General features: G+C 41.9%; 2 protein-coding genes across 2 annotated transcripts; one reads left to right on the top strand and one right to left on the bottom strand.

Moving 5' to 3' along the window:
• Positions 1-4976: 4976 nt before the first annotated feature.
• On the top strand, positions 4977-7844 carry LOC132993149 (myristoylated alanine-rich C-kinase substrate-like). Its single transcript, XM_061062827.1, has 2 exons — positions 4977-5250; positions 6306-7844. Exons 1-2 carry the CDS (start codon positions 5155-5157, stop codon positions 6903-6905), a joined length of 696 nt encoding a protein of 231 aa, XP_060918810.1. The 5' UTR covers positions 4977-5154; the 3' UTR covers positions 6906-7844.
• Positions 7845-12428: 4584 nt separating this feature from the next.
• col10a1a (collagen, type X, alpha 1a) lies at positions 12429-17716 on the bottom strand. Its single transcript, XM_061062856.1, has 3 exons — positions 17564-17716; positions 17028-17169; positions 12429-14895 (listed from the first exon to the last, which is right to left on the bottom strand). Exons 2-3 carry the CDS (start codon positions 17152-17154, stop codon positions 13061-13063), a joined length of 1962 nt encoding a protein of 653 aa, XP_060918839.1. The 5' UTR covers positions 17155-17169; positions 17564-17716; the 3' UTR covers positions 12429-13060.
• Between the last annotated feature and the right edge of the window lie 1208 nt (positions 17717-18924).

Raw genomic sequence — 18924 nt, 5'->3', positions numbered from 1 at the left:
AGTGTTGCAGCTGTTTTTGCCACACGCGCACTCAGGATTGTTTCTTTGGCGTAAGAGCAGGAAGACGTGACAAATAAACACTGAAAATTAAAGGAAGAATGTGCAACATTTTACACATAAATACAGCAGAAATCAAGTAAACCCTCTGTAAATGTCTCTCTGAGTCATGAGTGTCCACACTGAGTGAGTCCCGCCAGCTGTTTTGTTGTTGTTTCCGTGTTTACATCATGTTTACATGGACGGGACGGCCTTGTGTATAAAAGCTGTTTTAGTCAAGGACTAGAGAAAAGAAGAACATACTCACTGCTTATTTGGATGTCACATAAGTGTCTTTAGATCTCGGTCATTCTGTGTCAATTTATGTGCAATATGAAGCTACAAGTTAACCAAAGTGTGCTAACATTAGCCTGCTAACACAGTAAAGCAGGCCACAGGCAATTGCAGCTCCAACGAAGGACAATTTTGTCAGCTTGCTGCTTGGTGCGTTTTAAATTGATAACGTCTTTGTGTGAATCAGGTGAAGAGGGGGTTGGAGGTGTGTCGCTGGAGGAGAGCGGAGGTGTGGCCAAACAGCAGTTCGTTTTGGTTTAATGCTGGTGCTCATGTACCGGATCAAAAAGTCACACACTCTTCCTTTAAAGAAAGATTGAGTTACAAGGATTATTCATATTCCAGAGTTCATTAAGTTTCACATGTTTGCAGGAGGAATCACGTTGTCATTTTAAAAGATCAAATGACTACTTACATCTTTTTAAATCTTTGGTTCCTCTTGGTCTCAGCTCGTGTTGTTGGGTTCTTGTGTTGCCTGGGTTCTTATGATGGTTCTTGTGACGGTCGGGTTATATATGTCTGTTGGGTATCGTGCACTTTGGGTTCTTTTCTGTTGAATTGTATTTAATTATTTTTAGTATTTTGCATTTGTTTGTTCTTGCTTTTGTTTATGTTCTTCTGTGTTTGGTTTAGTTTGTTCCTGTTTTTGCTGTTTGTCAAAGCACTTTGTAAACCTGTGTTTTTAAAAGGTGCTATATAAATAAAGTTATTATTATTATTATTACTTGCAGTAATATGGTGTATGGAGAACTGGGCAGATACCAGCTCTGTGTCACAGTTTTAAAAAATAATCATTGGATACTGGGGGAGGCTGTTAGAGGGTAAAGTAAGGAAACTCAGTTGAATAATGTATAATCACTTACACAGCTTGAATAATACGGGTGTATATGCATCACCCTGGGTTTCGCAGGTTAAGCAGATACTGGATGACTGTGGTTTGTCTTACTAACTAACTGTTGAACAGCCACTGAACAATCAAGTAATCGGTTATTTTAGAGTGAATAACACCAGAATTCAAACGGTCATTGTAAGATATGAAGGGTTGGATCAAGCAGCAGCAAACCGTTGGTGTTGAAAAATGAAGCTGATGCGTAAGCGCAAAATCCTGACGTTTGTTGAGTGTCCGCTTGAGGCTTGCAGCGTGAGTACACAAAGTCGCATGCACACCTACAGCCAAAAAAAAAAAAGTATGTTTTTACAGCAAAAATGAAAATGTTTACAGCCTGGTTAAAAAAAACAACAAAAGAGGCTCATGTCTCAATCGACACACTCTGTAGGCTACGTGGAATTATTTTTTTGATAACTCATCCGTTTTGAGTTGATGAATGATAAGCTTTTAATCACAAAAAAGGCGCCTAGCTGAAGTGATTGACAGGCGGGCTTGACGTAACAGTTTGTCATGAGGCTTAAAACACGCTTCCAGCTCCAGCTCTCAGCCTGTCTTTAGGTCGAATGAAAGTTAGGGGAACATTTTCAGCATGGCGACCGCCATCGATGGGACTCTAAAGCCCCCTGCAGTAACAGATCGTTGACGTCACTAAGGCTTCGTCCATTAATACTTACAGTCTTTAGATGTTAAACCTTTGTGATGACAATCGGTTTGGAGTGTCATGAACTACAGAGAAAGGTACCTGCCGAAGTATGATGTGAACCGTCAATCTTTGTTGTTTCAATCAGATAAGCCGGGAGGAGTTATCTGCAAAGAAGCGCCTTTAGGAAGAATTTCCTTCTGTTGTTGTTGAAGTAATATCAGTTTTATTTCGACCATGCCGTGTGCTGTTGTCATGTTTTGTTCTTATTGTGTGTCCTGTTTGTGCTCCATGTTACTAAGGTCATGAGCTGTATTTAAAAATAAATCAACCATTCCTGTCATTAGTGGTGAACCTACTATCCCCTAACACCACATGACTTGATGCTTTTAAAACTTGACCCCAACAGTTGAGTATTCATTTTCTTAAATAATTTACTGTTTGTGTCAATAAAATATCACAAAAGAGCAAAAACAAGTGGCGCTGGATGGCCTAGCGGTTATGACACGCGGCCCATAAACACAGACTACAGTCCTCGTTGCGGCGGCCATGGGTTCGAGTCCAGTCTCGGCCCTTTGCCGCATGTCATCCTCTCCACTCTCTCCTCCCGTTCCTGACTCTCTTCAGCTGTCCTATTCAATAAAAGGCAAATAAAAACAAGTATTAAAAAAAGAGCAAAAACATGTCTGTATAAATTTACAACAAGAGGTTTCAAACTGTTCAAGGCCCAAAGAAATTCAACAATATGATTATATGTAACAATAAAGATGCAAATCTATTCTCAAGTACAGCAATGATTTAACTTTAATGTACCGATAAATGACTCCATGATAAATGGATGATCAGTATTGTTATTTACTGTGTGTGTTGACTGATGTTTGGTTCCAGCGCAGCTTTAAAACACATTCTGACTTTTTATTGGTGTTAGAAATAATATTAGAGAAATTTGTTGGCTTTAATCTTGGGCGATTCTTCCAATTTTGTTTGAGTTTAAAAGACTCAGATGGACCAGCTGTTCAAGTCGGGGGTCTCAGATCAACACCTTTTTTTTTTTCCTTTTTTAAATTTTATTAATAAAGACATTTCAAAGTTGGTAAAAATATATAGTTTTTTTTGACATTGCCCTTATACGGAGCCCCTGAAGTTAATTATATTGTACGCACAAGATAATACCTTTGTTGTCCTTTTTGGGACTTCAGGGGCTCCGTACCTTTGTCCATATAATATCATTAAAACATATTTTTTTCTGACCTGGAGAAAATCCTTTGCAGGTAGTTTATAAAATGACTTTAAGTGTAGATTAACATTTTGTCATTAGGTAGAAATTTATACTCACCATAAAATAACAAATAAACTGCTTGGTGGAAACTCACAATTAAAAAAAAGATTTGTCATTAATTAAAAAAACACTTAAATGAAGCTGAAAAAAAAACATTAGGACTTTTATCCTGATCTTATAGTTTTGTTTTTTAAAACTGACACTCTCCATGTCTTATAGACATTAAGATTAAAGGAAACCTTCTGCATGTTAAAGATGTGCTGGTTTGTGCCGTGTGCCACAGCTCCACCTTGTTGACACACAAACACACTCCACCTGGGGTTCAGAATCTTCCTGGCAGATCAAGTCTTTATGTCTGCATGTCTGGTTTTTTTGCAGGGTGTTTTTTTGAGAACACTTCATGCCCTCCAGGCTTTGTCCCCTGGCTTACATATTCATGGCAGCCCTCCATAATAATCACAGCTTTGCATGTAATCAGAATACAACAACAATGAGCGTGGCCTAGTTAGCCTGATGAAGGGAGGGCGACTGAAAGACGTCTAATTTTTAATCCTCAAACTGGCGTCTGCGCCGCTTCGTTTTGAACTCACTCTCACCCTACTTCTTCTCCATCATGACCAGGAGTCACGATCGCCAACGTGGTGTGTAGCCCTTCTGCCTCGGAGCCATTTTGGACCGGTAACCATGGAGATGTGGGTCATGAAGTGATGGCAGGGAGAGGAGACTTGTGGCTGGTGGTGGAGTCAGAGCACTGCAGGCTGCTGGAGCAGAGTGCCATAAACTCTGATTATATCTGGGTCACCAGGATGCTCCAGCTGCAACAGGCAGACAAGACGCTATTATGCAAGAAGAGGGATGAGGGGGAATAAGGGGTACAAGGGCTTATAGATGTACATGGGACGTCTGTTTACAGAGAAAGCATATGTCAGGGAGGTGCGTGATGAAATCACACAAGACCAGCTGAGCAGGGCTTTCTCAGCTCAGCTGTCCAAGACATAGGCTACCGTTGTTTTGACCCTGCTGGATCATTCATATACATCTCATTTGACCTCATTTGTGTACTGTTAACCTATAAATGCATTAAGCTCTTAATAAGGTTGGGGAAAAAAATCATATAGCCTACGTTTAACAATCTACAATAATGTTAGAAGATGTGTTGTATTCCCCCCCACTACTTTATTAAAACAGGCCTATTTACAAGAAGACAAAGATCTTCTCTTGCAGAGGGAGTAGAGGGTGTATTCAGTAATGTTTAAATATTAGTCAGCAGGGAGAATATGTGCTTCTAAATGTAGGTTAAAACAATCCAAATGACTGGCATCTACATTTAAACACCAGATGTTGGCCATTTTGTACCTTTCCAAAGCATGCTTTTTAACATGCATGTTTGTTATTTGTCTCGCTATCAGAGCCTTGAAATCAATGTCCATCTCGTTCTGTTTGGCCCTCTTGGACTCTGTGGGGAGTCTGAGACGTTCATTTGGTCAGAAATCAGTCAAATTCTTACCATTGAAGTGATATTTAAAAACAAGTTGTTGGCCATGTTGTTGTGCCTTCCCTATTGTCCATAGCCCCCCCCCCCCCGACTCCATCAGTCCCCCACCCCCCTCCGCCTCCTCGTTGGGTTGGGGACTTGTGATTGGCGGAGAGGGGGTGGCTTTGTCGTCATAGCCCCGGCGCCCATTCATCAGTGGACTTGGGCGTTGTACTCCGCATCTCATTTGCGGCGGGGCCAATTTCTCCATTTACAAACTCGGCTCGAGGAAAAAAAAAAAAAATCGAAAGAATTCGCCTTTCTTTTGCACCTTTGCCACATTTCTGCAAGCTCTCGCACGTCCCCCCTTTTTGTGGTCATTTTCGGTTTTTTCGGGCTGATTTCCTTGGGCTTCGCTCGGAGAAGGAGGTGTCGGCGTTAGACTCGGAATTTTTTTTTGGGGAGGAAGCTTGCGGTCTTTGTTCATTCATTTTTGATCGGTTGGGTTCCTTTGTTGTACCAAAAAAAAAAAAAAAAAGAGCATGGGAGCACAAATCTCCAAAACCGCTGGAAAAGACGAGGCTGCGCTGGAAAAGCCAGCAGAAGGTGCAGCTGTTGCAGCGAAGACAAACGGACAGGTAAAAAACGAAGCTTTAATTATTTAAGCCTTGAACGGTCGTGCGGGGGGTTTTGTCTCATTTTAGCAATGTGTTGCGTCAATGGCGTGCTCCTTGTTCCCTGTAGCGCATCCCCACGCTCACCGGCATTTCAGGGAAAGTGGCCACATGTTAAATTTCACCGGCGAGGGATTTTTATTCCCCCCAGTTTGATCAACTTTGCATCGAAATCCTGTGCTGCAGAAAAGCTTTTAATGTATGCTTCTTCTTCAAACACGTTAATTTTTAATGTATATTTCGACAATGAATGAGACTAGACTGCATTACTAAATAAATCAATGTTTTTTTTGAATTAAATCAAAGTTAAAATTGCATTTTCGATTCATTTTCATAATGTCTCCGGGATTACGAGGTTGAATATGGTGTTTTTTTTTTTTTTTTGGTTGAAATGTGTGCGCAATGGGTTTGTGGCCGCTTTCACTGGTGATGGCATGGCCATTTTAAAAAACGATACCACCACGCCTTTGTTGCCAGATTCAAGAAAGGAGCCATGTTTTTGCACACACAGCACCAATCCAATCCCCCACACATATTTAAAATACTTGAAATAATTCGATGGAAGAATGTGTAGATTTAAATATCACACTTTTATTTTATTTTTTTTCACTAAAAGAGTCGTTAAAAACCGAATATAAATATCCCAAATTCCTCTGGTAGCCAAAATCCTCACTGAACGCCACCTGGCGGATCCTGGCGGTACTGCAGTCTATCAAGCCAGCCTACTGCTGAGGGCCACAGATCTGTCGTCACTCTCCTAGTAACAGATGTTGCTGCAGTTTTAGGACTATTTTCCTATTGGCCACTACCAGAGGCTGAAATTGATTAAATACCAAAGCACGCCAGATTTTTCATGGGTTAGTCTTGCAGCCACATGTTCATATGTAGGCCAGTGCTGACCTCAGATGCGTGGTTACAGGCTGTAAATGGTCTACAGTTGAATTTAGTTTAAATATCATGGTGATGTGCGCATCGCAAACATTTAATCTTTTATTCTTCCTTTTTTTTTTTCCTTCCAGGAGAATGGACACGCCAAGACCAATGGGGATGCCTCTCCAGCTGCAGAGGAGGCCAACAAAGCTGATGTTCAGGCCAACGGCAGCACTCCCACTGAGGAGGCGCCAAAAGAAGACGGCGAAAAAGTAGAGGGTGCCGAGGCCAACGGCGAGAAGGAGCCCGCCGCCACAAACGGAGAGGCTTCTGCCAAGCCGGAGGAAGGCACTCCATCCACCAGCGAGGACGGCAAGCAGAAGAAGAAGCGTTTCTCCTTCAAGAAACCCTCCTTCAAGCTCAGCGGCTTCTCCTTCAAGAAGACCAAGAAGGAGTCCGAGGAGGCGGCAGAGGAGAGCGCAGCAGCAGCAGCAGCAGCCGGAGGAGAGGAGAAACCAGCTGAGGGAGAGAAGGCTGCGTCTGAGGAAGCCCCCGCTGAGGAGGCCAAACCTGCTGAGGCCGCCGAGGGAGCCAAGGAGGCTGCAGCTGAGGAGCCGAAAGCCGAGGAGGAGGTGAAGGCGGAGGAACCGGCGGCGGCGGCAGCAGCAGCAGGCGGAGAGGAGAAACCAGCTGAAGCTTCACCTACTGAGCCAGAGACGGCAGCCAGTCCAGAGGCCGCTGCTGAGTAATCCTGCTGAGCGAGAAACCGGAATGAAGTAGGTGAAGGAGCCCGTGTGAAGGAAATGCGAGGACTTGTCTAAAACCAGGGATTTTTTTTGTTCATTTTTTTTGTTGGTGTTTGTTTACTATTCTACAACCATCTCATCCATTATGACTGCAACGTCCTTGGCAGTGATGGACAGGAGGTGTACTGGAGAGTGTGCTGCTTCCTCACTGCTCATTGGTGCTTGCAATTGTGACGTGGGTGAGTGTGAAGGTGTGAATGCGAGTGTGAATGCTTTTCTACATGAAACCATGACTGTGTTGACACATACCTGAATTCGACATATTTTATCCAAGTATTTGGTGCTGGGCAATTGGATGTAGCAGCTAAAGCTGTGTCTGCAAGAAATGACATTGTGATATTTAAAGGGAAAGTCCTAAACCAAGTCTTAAATGTTGTCTTTGCAGTGCACAGTTGTTTACAACTCTTAAACTCTCAATGCTCCTGTGGACACAACCATTCCTTGAATGAACTAGATTTAGTGAACTGTCAAAAACGATAGGTGCTCATCACTTCCCATTATTAGATCCCACCATTTCAAAACTCTGTAGTAATGCACGTTGTATAGACTTTGATATTACTGGTTTTATGACTGAGATGTACCTAAATGACTGAAGTTTTTAACAGATTACCCATTGTAAATGAAGTTTTCTTGTTTTTCACCATTTGTAAGATTGAATAAAATTGGGAGATGTTTTAAGCAAACTTTGTATCGCACTGTGATGACTGAAACACAACTTAACACTAGAAACCATTAATGGAAGGGGGTCGTGGGTGCAATGTTTCAACAGCATTTCTCTGTAAATACCTAGGATTCACTTTATCCAAATGTACATCACAAACTGGTTATAGGTGTTAAGTTTATTATGTGTGAACAGTACGGAATAAAGGACTTAAGTTTGAATCGGCACCCTGTGCTCTTTTACTGTCCCTTTTGTTACATGTGACTGAGAGATTAAAGTGTTTTAGGGGGTGGTGAATAAATACACACACACTGATTCTTTGCTCCACAGCACCCTCATGTGTTGCATTTAAAAATAATCCTGATATCCCATCAGGCAGCATTTACACAATGATGCTGAGCTGTATGTGGAACACTTCATATTTTATTATAAAGGTGTAACGGCTCACATTTTGAAGATAAATTAGCAGACCGTGATGTGTTATCACATTAGCAAGAAGGAAAATAAGATCAATGCAGTGTCTAAAGAAAATCTCTGAAGGTAAATCAGTTTTCAAAACTTAAAAAAAATCCCCTTACATTAAATGAAGTGGAGCCCAAACAGCCGTAGCTCTACACTCCAAAGTTCCCAGTAAGAACCAAAAGTGTGTGTTCATGATATCCTCTAACCTTCACTAAAGCAGCCTCATTTTGCCTTGATAATAAAACAATATGTTCAGCCACCCTCCTGTATTTTTAGGAAATTGCTGACTTACTCGGGGAAACGGCCGCAACGTAATTACGTGACGGGGTTTTGACGTAAGTTGTTTTTGATTCGACGACAGAGCTCGAGGTTTTGCGACCTAAATGACAGTGTTTGAAACAAACATTTTTACAGCGTCTGGAGTTTTAAGTATCTGAAACAAACAGATCTGATCCCTGAGCTCACTGTCAACATGTTGGGATTCTTTTGACAAAACCCCAAAGCCCATTAAAAAAAAAAAAGAAAAACACACCACCAGTGTCTTTTTAAGAGTAGAAAAGGTTTGTTGCAAACAATCTGTGGGATGTTTTAGCCACCCACAGCTGTACACATTCTGAATTCAAACCGTCAATTTCCTTTTACCCAGTTTAACCCTCTGTACTGCTGCTTTGCCCACCGCAACATGGGTGTGTTTTACACATCATTTTTCTATTTCTGCATCCTGGTCTGCATGTCCATTTTGGCCCTTTTAGTGAGCCTCACGTGCAGCTCTAAACCATGCATGCCACATACCACTCCCCGAGTCGTGTCCTCTCTCAGCTTCTTTCAAACCAAAAAGTATATATACGTGTATAAAAAACACATATTAAAGTGAAAAATATTCCTTTAACAGCAGCAGATATTTTGGAGTATGGCTTGTGGAGTCAGTGCTGCATTTGTGTTCCTGTCTGTCCCACCTCATGCTCAGACCACAGGCCGTCTCAGAATGGCAGTCCCCTTGAGTGGTTTCCTGCAACCAGCTTCCTCTCTCTCACCTAACCACCGTCCTGCTCTCTCTCTCTCCCTCTACCAGGGCAGATCAAACAGCTTGCGGCCCTTGCCAGAGAGGACCATCCCTGTCCCCCATCCCGCAAGCCGACTATTTTCAGTGCAGCCACACTCAGACCTGCGCGGTGGAGTGGCTCTGAGTAAATCTCAGGCGGCCAAAGCATGGCCATCATGTGGGGAGAAATTCAAACTTTTATGGTCCTAGCTTCTATCCAGGGACATGAGGAGTGGACTAACTAACATTCACTCATGTGCATGCAGTTTGATGTTCCATTATACGTCAACTACATTAGATTTATTTGACTGCTAGAGTGACCGCTTACCTTGCAGATGTATGGTCTCATACAGATAAATCAAAGATCGGTCAACCAGTCGATAATGATAAGTCCTGGTGCTGACCGAATATGGAAGTTGGTCTGGTTGTTGAAGAGGTGTCAGGTCACTTTCCGAGTACTGCTGATGTACCCTTGAGTAAGGCCCTGAACCCCAAACAGCTCTGGCGCGCTCCCTGGTTAGCGGTGTGTAGCCGCCCCCGCTCTGTTATCTCTCCACTGATGCGTGTCCACAGGTCCTGTTTGTGCACGTGTGTGATTCAGGCCTTTGTGTGTGAGTAGCATGTCTCTCAATAACAGTGTAAACCTTGAATTTCCCTCGGGGATTAATACATTTAGTATAATTTAAAACAGTATGGGATGGAGTTAAAGTTGGCTCAATGCATCTGGTACTATTTTTCATTTGCTTCATCACTTTCATCCCATTAAAATACCTCACATTATATTTCTTCATATGAAAGAGGAACTTGCTTAAGGATTACTCGTACCTGGAATCTGTTGCAGAATGACATGAAACTCAAGGAGCTGGTGTCCTTAGATTTCTTTAAACCTAAAATGGAAGCCGATTCTATAGGACGTGGATGGCTTGAATGCTTGAACTGGCGACTCCCAGTTTTAACGCATAGATGGTTCTCTTTTAATGCAAATTTGAGTGTTTTGTAAATAGTACTCTGTCTCCCTCTGTGTCTTTGTCGCTGATTGTCTCTGCCAGGTCTCCATTTGAAAAGAGGTTCTTAAGGGTAAGGTTAGCCTTAACCCAACCCTAATCCCTATGGGACCAAGCTGGTTAAATAATGATAAAACAAAAAAAAGATTGTGTTGATAGCCCTGGCTATGCAACAAATATTTTGAAGTCAACATTTTTTTTTTTACAGGAGTTTCACTTTATTTGTGTCAGCCAGATTTATTAGCACTTAACTTAAATATGGTGGTAAGCATGTATGATATAATTGTGTATCTTGAAGTGTGGTATTTGTTTTCACAGCATCTTCTATGAAAACAAGTTTCATATTACAATCTTCTGTTCAATCAAAAGCCTCCCAATTATTGTTAAACCTAAGGAGGTAAAGTGGCTGTTGCTGTAATAATTACTGATGATAAAACGAGTTTTTCCTACATTTTTGATAACTAAATATTTAATTTAATGTTCATAATCTGCCTTTAATGTTAAAAAGGTTTCAAAGTCATTCTGAACACACTTAATATTAATTAAAGTGTGATCATCACAGCAGTGCTGATATTCAGTACAACAGTAAAACCTCAATATGAATTTATTTCCAACAACAATTTTGTGTTGCTGTGTGGCATAATGAAGAGTGGGATGTTGTGAAGCAAAACAGAACAAAGACCAAAATGTGTAAATGATGGTGATGAGTCCAGGTGGAATGAGAGAGAGAGAGAGAGAGAGAGAGAGAGAGAGAGCCAGAGCAACACCGGTGTTCTGCCTTTATGCCTTGAAAGCACCACGCCCAGATGCTCTGAATTGACCGAGCTGATTCCTCTGAGCAAAATGGAGACAGAAACCATTAGTAGAAGCCTGACTGTTGAAGGTGAGGCAGTGACCGTCACACTGCCTAGACTACTTACCAGCTGCTTTGAATTGTGTGCATTTAATTTATTAGTCTGTTTCCATTAATCACGCAATTAGTAAAATAAGAGTGTGTTGCGGTTGATATGGAGGAATCAGATCGCTCATTCTAGATGAAGAGTGTTTGTTCTAAATTGATCAACGTGAGTGGTACATGGGTAGTAAAAAGTCCCAGTGCAGTTAAACTAGATATCAGCATACTGTATACATAAAACGCCTCTTGTCCAATCAAATTACCTGGTTTGACCTAATCGTTCTAACAAATGAGTTTGGAAATATATCCTGAATGAAGTCAGTGTAATTTCTGAAATGTTAAAGGAGAAGAAGATGAAGATGTACTCGATTAATCCCATGAGAGGAAATTTAATTTCACACTCTGATGTTGGACATGTTACACACACATAGGCTGAAACACACACACATGCACGAACAGAATCAAATGGACATGCATTAATGGAGAGATGTTAGAGTGAGGGGGCTGCCCACAGCTCCTGTGCTGGGAGTTGATGCCTTGCACCTCAGCAGTGCTCAGGAAGTGAACCGGCACCTTTCCAGCTACCAGACCAACTTCCAGGTTTGGTCCGCATTGGGACTTCAACCGGCGACCCTTCTGTTACCCAACCCAAGTCCCTACAGACTGAGCTACTGCTAACCTAAACTAGCTGTTTTATACACAGTGCGGGGCTGAGCTAATGTGAATCATTGAATTGAATTGTATATTGTTTTCACTTAGAGAGTTATATTTTGATTCTGTTAATATTCTTAGAGTTTATTCTTGTAAGTAGTTTAAAGCTCTGGCCTGGTTTTAAACAGGCTAGGTTTTTTTTCCAATGACCAGATGGCGAGCTAAATCAACTTTAGCCAGATGAGTACTCCATCAGTTACCACATTCTTACCAAGAGCGGTAGAATTAGAGTGACCTTTTTCTTTTTCCTTTTTGTTTATTTTCATGGACTGAACAGAGAACTGAGGAATGTTTATTTTGAAAGAACTTATTGAAATAACTGAAGAGTTGAGTATTTTCTAATTTAAAGTCCTGAGTTCTTATTAAATATTATAATCGGTTTAAAGTTTCCTTCTTTTTGAGTTGAGAGTTTTCTGTTTTCATTTGTCTAATGATTAAATGTTGTTTTCATGTTTATGCTAAATATTTTAAAGTTAAAGGTTTGCACCAAAGTACTATACAGGAAGGCTAGTAGAAGGGGTTTAATCGTATTTTGTATCATATAGAGAAAATGGCAGATAGCTAGGTAGAACAAAACCATAATTAAATCAACCTTATTAAAGTTTAACATGAAAATAGATTAACACTATTTCAATAGATAGACAAAATACCCTTGTGTATAGCATGGAAAAAAAGCTCCTTACACAAAACATTAGTTTAGAAACCTTTATTTTGGTCATTATGCTTTACACGACATAATGCATGTTCGGGAATATAACCATGTTGTTGGTCGTTTGTGTTTGCATGACAGTATTTTGGTGACTGATTTCATTTTAATGGTCAATTTGACCATTACAATTTCACAATATTCAAGTCACATACAAGGATTAACAGTTACAACATGTTGCACAGAAAGTATTTGTGTACTTTTAATACGATTATTGGTCACCCAAACAAAAACAAGCTGGTACAAAAACAAAAAAAAAAAACAGACAAACAATTAAGAATCACCAGTTGAAGTCAGTATAAAAGAAACAGAGTGGAAAAAAAGTCAGGACACAACAGACATAACACCTCATTTCACATGCTGTCTCCTTTACAAAAGCTCACTGGTAACTTTGTGGATTGCTTCCCCCATCCCTGATCACCTGTTTCATAAATTAGTTTTCCTTCTTCTAAGCACCTATTTCTTGTAGTTTCAAGTCGCAATGCTACTATTCCTCAAATAAGGGTGAACTGCCTGTCTGCTTGGTTGAGGAAAAAATGAACAGGGAGTTTACTTTAGTTTGAGAAATAGATTGCAAATTTAGTTGGTTGGCTTTTGGGACGTTCACGATCAACGTATCACGTTGAAGCAATGAGGAACCCAGAGAAAGAGCAGTGGACATTCTCAGCTGCAAAGACGCCATTGGCCTCATCATCGGGGATCTGGACGTAGACGGTGTCCTGCTCATCGAGCAAGAGAACAGCACTACCGGACATCTGGTCCAGGAAGCCCTTGTTGTACTCATCATAAGTGAACATAACAGGCTGGCCATTCTTGTACAGAGCCACCAGGGCATGTGCTCCATTAACGTGGATGCTGTAGGAGAAGTAGTAAACTCCAGGAACCTGGCAAGTGAAGATGCCGGACTCGGGGTCATAGTGACTCTCAGCATTGTACACGATCTGATCAAACTTAATGGGGCTGCCAGCAGCAGGGTAGGGGGTGGCCAGAGATGCAGTGAAAGCAGACATGGGAGACTTGACCATAACCTCAGCCATTTCCATTCCCATCCCCTTCCCCTTCTCAAACATAACCTCACCAGGAGGACCAGGGGGACCAGGAGGACCAGCTGGGCCGGTTGCTCCATCACTACCAGGCTCACCAGACTCACCAGGGGGACCCTGAGGCCCTTGGAGACCCTTAGCTGCCAAACCAGCTGGGCCAGAAGGGCCAGGAAGACCTGGGTGTCCCTTAAGACCAGGAGTACCAGCAGGACCTTGAGGCCCAGCAGGTCCTCTGGAACCTGGGGCACCATCAGAACCAGAGGCACCAGTCTCACCAGCACGACCAGTATGACCCTTGGGTCCAGCAGGGCCTGGGATACCTGGGGCACCTGGGGTACCTGGAAGACCTCCATGACCTTTGTCACCTTGGGGTCCAGTAGCTCCTCTGGGTCCGGGAGGACCAGCTGCACCTGGATAACCCTGCTTGCCTGCGAAACCCTGTGCTCCCTGATCTCCCTTGTTTCCACTAGGTCCTGAAGGTCCGGTTGCACCTGTGTCACCTTTAGCGCCTGCAGGGCCAGATTCACCTTGGAAACCTCTTGGACCCTGAGATCCAGCAGGACCAGTGGAGCCAGTTGCACCTGTAGCACCAGTATATCCTGTTGGACCTTGCTCACCCTTTGCTCCTGGGGCACCTGTGGCACCTGTAGCTCCCATCTCACCCTTCTCTCCATTTGCACCTGGCTTTCCATATCCGGGGACTCCAGGGGCACCAGTGGCTCCGGCTGGTCCCATGTGACCTTTAGGGCCAACTGGGCCAGGCATACCTGGGGCACCATTATCACCTGATTTACCTGGAATACCTACACCTGGGGCACCAGTATGTCCCTTGGGTCCCATTGGTCCTGTGGGACCTGTGGCACCAGCTCTACCTGGGCTACCTGACTTTCCTGCCTCACCGGGAATACCTTGTTTACCTGGCCTTCCTACTCCAGCCTCACCTGGTGCTCCAGGTGAGCCCATGTGCCCTTCAGGTCCTGTCTCACCCTGAGGTCCAGGAGCTCCCACCCCTCTATCACCCTTAGAACCTGGAAGTCCAGGGATACCTGGGTGTCCTTTCAGACCAGGCTCTCCTCTAGGTCCCATTGCTCCAGGCAGACCTGAAGGTCCAGGCCTGCCAGTAGCAGAGAGTCCAGCGGGTCCAGGGCTTCCAGAAGATCCAGGGGCTCCCCTAGGTCCCTGAAGGCCAGGGGCTCCAGTGTCTCCCTTCTCACCAGGTCCTCCGTGGTTGCCGGGTTTTCCAGGTCCACCAGGAGATCCATTTTTGCCTGCAATGGAGCGGCCAGGTGCTCCGGGAGGTCCAGGGGGTCCTTGTGCTCCGGGTGCACCTTCAATACTCTCACCTTGGGGGCCAGGTGGTCCCTCAGGGCCCTCAGGGCCGGGCTCACCGGGTGGACCTGGCTCACCTGCTGTGAAGAGAAAAATCATCATCCTTCAATCAAAAACAAAAATCCAGACACCACAGATACCTCTGATATTAATGTTGTCATGGATACAGAGTGACATCCAAGAGCTCTTCTTCTAACCCATGTTGCATTTATCATATATTAATCTGTAAGAGTAACAGTGTTATACATTGCTATGATGTTGTACTTAGTAGTATCTCAGTTTAGTATCTCTTCCTGATGCTGATGGATGAAATCATGAATGTATTGGCTAGCTCTCTGTGTATAAGTTTAATTTTCCACCATCACCAGTCAAACTCATGATGAATGACACTTTTACAGTTATTACTCTTCAATGTTTTTCATAAAGTTAAAAAAGATGGATGTATAATATTGTACCTAAATCATTAACCTACTGCTACCATTGACTGCACATACTTCTATACAGTCCATGATTGGTCTTTATTCAATTATACTTTATTCCTGTAGGGGGCGCAGGTCTCAAGTATTGAATTTAACTGCATGGATCTGATTCATAAGCAAAATTTGTATATTATTCTTCAACTTTAGGACTTACTCTTTAACAACTTTTAAAACTCTGAAGCTTTAAAATAAATGCACAAATAGTCTCTAGCTTCTTTGTAAAATACATCATATTTATCTTTTTCATTGTTCAGTTCTAAATGTAATGTAATTAAACATTTTTTTATAAATAAATACAAATACCTCCTAATGTATTTTAAATGAATAAATTGCACAGTAATATCATGAATAGAAAATGTATATACATAATCAAATAAACAAAATAAATTGCTCCTGTTATTTCCAATTACATCTATATTAAAAGGAAATAATCTTTAGAAAAGGTAAAGGGGTGATAATGGTTTTGAAGTTTGTTTAAAAATGTAAATCCTGGTTGGTGTTTTTTGTTTTGGATTTTGAAAATGTCAAAAAACTAGAAAATAGAAAAAGACCAAGTACTTTGAGCTTTCTGTTGTATCTTTCATCACTAGAAGTACACTGGTTTACACAAGTCAAAAAGCTTTAAGAGACATCTTAAGACTTGTTGAAAACTGGTCTAAATAAGGATTCTTTTTTATTTGCTGCTTTAATGTGGTCACATGTGTTTGAGTGTAAAAGGCTCACTCCTTGGCGAACAGCAGCAGAGTTTGGATAAAGCCAAACAGATGTTTCTGCTTTTGCGTGAAACAGGCACACCCAAAACAAACCACATTGCTGGGTGACTGCACTGTAATTGTCAGTGTCAAACTAAAAATAATTCACTAACAGCTACTTTCTCGAATAAAAATAGAAATATGTTGATTTACTCAGAAGCAACATTTCATATTCTGTATTTGCATTTTAGCCAACACTCAAGACCACGCCCCTTTATCATTTTAAAGAGTAATAAAAAAGGCTTTCTTTTTATCTGAATATGTTGGAAATATGAAACTTTTAGTGGCACACTGTGGCAACTTTTACAGCTGAAATAACAAAAAAATGACCAACATATATCAAATCTAAAAAGTAAATGCATTATAAGCAACAATAAACTCTACCAAAATATTATCCTCAACAGTTTTAGTTTGTTTTAAACAAGAATAAAAATAGAAAAGCAAACTAGTTCTTCAGACATGCTGAAAAACATTTTCTAGTAGATTGTTAAGAAAGGCAAATTGGAGTCCCAACATCATCGTACGTTTCAGCTTGAGCTGAATAAAAGCAGCAAAAATAAAGACCTCTGTAAATGCTACAAGGAAATAAATAAACCCCTAGAGTTATGTGATTCTATCAAACGAGAGGAACAGAAAACTAAGGTCCACACTGTGTAAAGCGTTCATAATAAAACGCCTTGATTTAAAGAGACTGAATCTGATTGGACAGCCATGAGCACTGTTGCAGCCAATCAGAGCACAGGGCACATCCAGCGCAAGGTGGAGGCTGTTCAAAGTACAGTGCAGCTGACTGTGACTAGCATCTGTGTCACTGCTGCTCTTTTTTAACACTTTAAACATGCTAAATAGTTTGAAGATTCAAAGGTAAGGCACAAAAGTGTTGCTAGATATCGTATTTAGAGAAGAAATATTGACTTTTATGGCGATAAAATGGGAGAAATGCTATCATAATCTGTAGTAAAAAAAAGAAGATTTTCTTACCTTGGCTCTTCACAGAGTATGGCTGGTACTGGGGGGCCTTCACCAACTTCTTCACCACATAGCCCTTACCATGGGCTGCCGTGGAGGCCACCATGAAGAGGAGGATGCACGCTACACGTATGTCCATCTTGCAAAGTCAAACCTGCCGGAAAACAAAAAACAAAAAACAAGGAGACAGTCAGCACAACCACTCTCAAGGTACACAGTTTCTGAAAAGCTTTCTCTCTAGTTTGGAGCTACTTTACAGGGCTTGAAAACTTTCTGAGTAACTGAACAGTCTATATCGCTTTTAGAAATACCCAATGTATAATACATAGAAAAAGTTAGGATAACAGGGGTGCATACAAAGTCAGTATGAGCATCCTGAATCCTACAGGACTCTCCCTAATGTGACCGAGAAAACTCAAAGTCAGCCAGAATCTGCCTCCCTTTCCCAGCCTGCCACAGGAACAACACAGGCCTAGAAAGAGCCTGGATGTCGACTACAACTCCTCCAGAGTTAGGACTGTTTGAAGGGGAAGAGAAAACACACGTACCAGCATCCAAGAGGGAAAAAAAAATATCAATCTCTTCAGCACCAGTGAGCCCCTGATGCTGCTGTATATCCTTAGGGTAGGAGCACAACTGAGGATATGCTGTCCTCCAGTACAGTGATGAGGGTATTTATACTATATCTACCCCTCGCATCATTAAGAAAAAAAAGAAAAGCCCCCACCATGCAAGTACCTCCCTCCTCCGAGCTAGGCTGTAATTAGCAGACAGATCTGCCCAAAGCGGGCATGTCACATCAGGGGTGCCTCTGTGTCTTGACTATCCAGACACATGATTATCACTTATTTCAGTCTTTCTTCTGAACTAGAAAATAATCATGTTTGCAGCAACAAAATAAATGTTTGAAAGCCAAACAAAGAACACAAACATGCAAGGTGGGAGGAATCGACTTAATCAAAGAACACCTTTACTTTTTCAGGCTTTTTATACACTTAGATGTTGAAGTTTTTAAGCAAAAATCAACATTTTTATTGCTCAGGACATGTTTATACACATGTTTTAAAAAAAAAGTTGTATTCTTTTATGATTTAATAGCTGTTCAAATATGAGAACTTCTAAAATAGTCCGAACAAATCTATGAAAAACAACTTGAAGTGGCACCCGTGTTGCTTGTACAAAGCTTGCATTGAGGATGTACAGCACCAGACTCATCTGCAAATTTACATTTTGTCCAGCCGGCTGCAGGAGACTTGCCTTTACTTTTCCTGACTGTCTGGGCCCCTGCACGCCTGCCATGATAAGGTAAACAAGGGAAGTGGTGGGGAAGGGTTGTCCAGAGTGCCATGCATGAAAGGTAGCGCGGAGCTGAGCCTACTTGGATTGAAAGCAAATAAATGTGTCTATTTTTTGATGTAGTTACATTATTTAAGGGATTCACAGATTTAGTTTTGTACATTTCCTGAGTGTTACTTGGTCAGCTTGTCATTTTGGACAAAGGGGTCTTTATTTCAGCCTTTATTTTAAGATGAACACTTTCTCTTAAGCTGTGTACTTTTGCAAGTTTCTCACCCTCAACACAGCTAATAAAAACTATATAAGGAGCCACTGGAAAAGACATTTGAGCTAGTTTCTGTGCAGCCTTTTGAAATCAACCCAGCCCTCATAAACAGTACTGATGTTTGGACACCAGAGGGCAGGTTTTCACTGTTGCAAAGCCGTCTCCGTGCATGGACCAATATCAGGCCGCTGCTGCAGAGAAGGCGCCATGCCCCTGTGGTCACTTGTTATTTTTGGTCCCCGCTGTGCATATACATCATCAGAGGGTTTCAGGCCGATTCCTACAATTACAGCTAGCTTCTGTCATGATGCTGTATTTCCTCAATCAGCACTATCCTCCAGTATTATC

Source organism: Labrus mixtus, chromosome 18, assembly GCF_963584025.1.
Source record: "Labrus mixtus chromosome 18, fLabMix1.1, whole genome shotgun sequence".
NCBI classification, from domain to species: domain Eukaryota; kingdom Metazoa; phylum Chordata; class Actinopteri; order Labriformes; family Labridae; genus Labrus; species Labrus mixtus.
The sequence above is the reverse complement of the archived record's forward strand: the minus strand, read 5'-3'. Positions and strand labels throughout refer to the sequence as shown.

Coding starts and splice junctions, on each gene's coding strand:
- LOC132993149 (XM_061062827.1), top strand. CDS start 5,155: ATGGGAGCACAAATCTCCAAAACCGCTGGAAAAGACGAGGCTGCGCTG. Junction 5,251..6,305: donor CAGCGAAGACAAACGGACAG/GTAAAAAACGAA, acceptor TTTTCCTTCCAG/GAGAATGGACACGCCAAGAC.
- col10a1a (XM_061062856.1), bottom strand. CDS start 17,154: ATGGACATACGTGTAGCGTGCATCCTCCTCTTCATGGTGGCCTCCACG. Junction 14,896..17,027: donor ATACTCTGTGAAGAGCCAAG/GTAAGAAAATCT, acceptor TTCTCTTCACAG/CAGGTGAGCCAGGTCCACCC.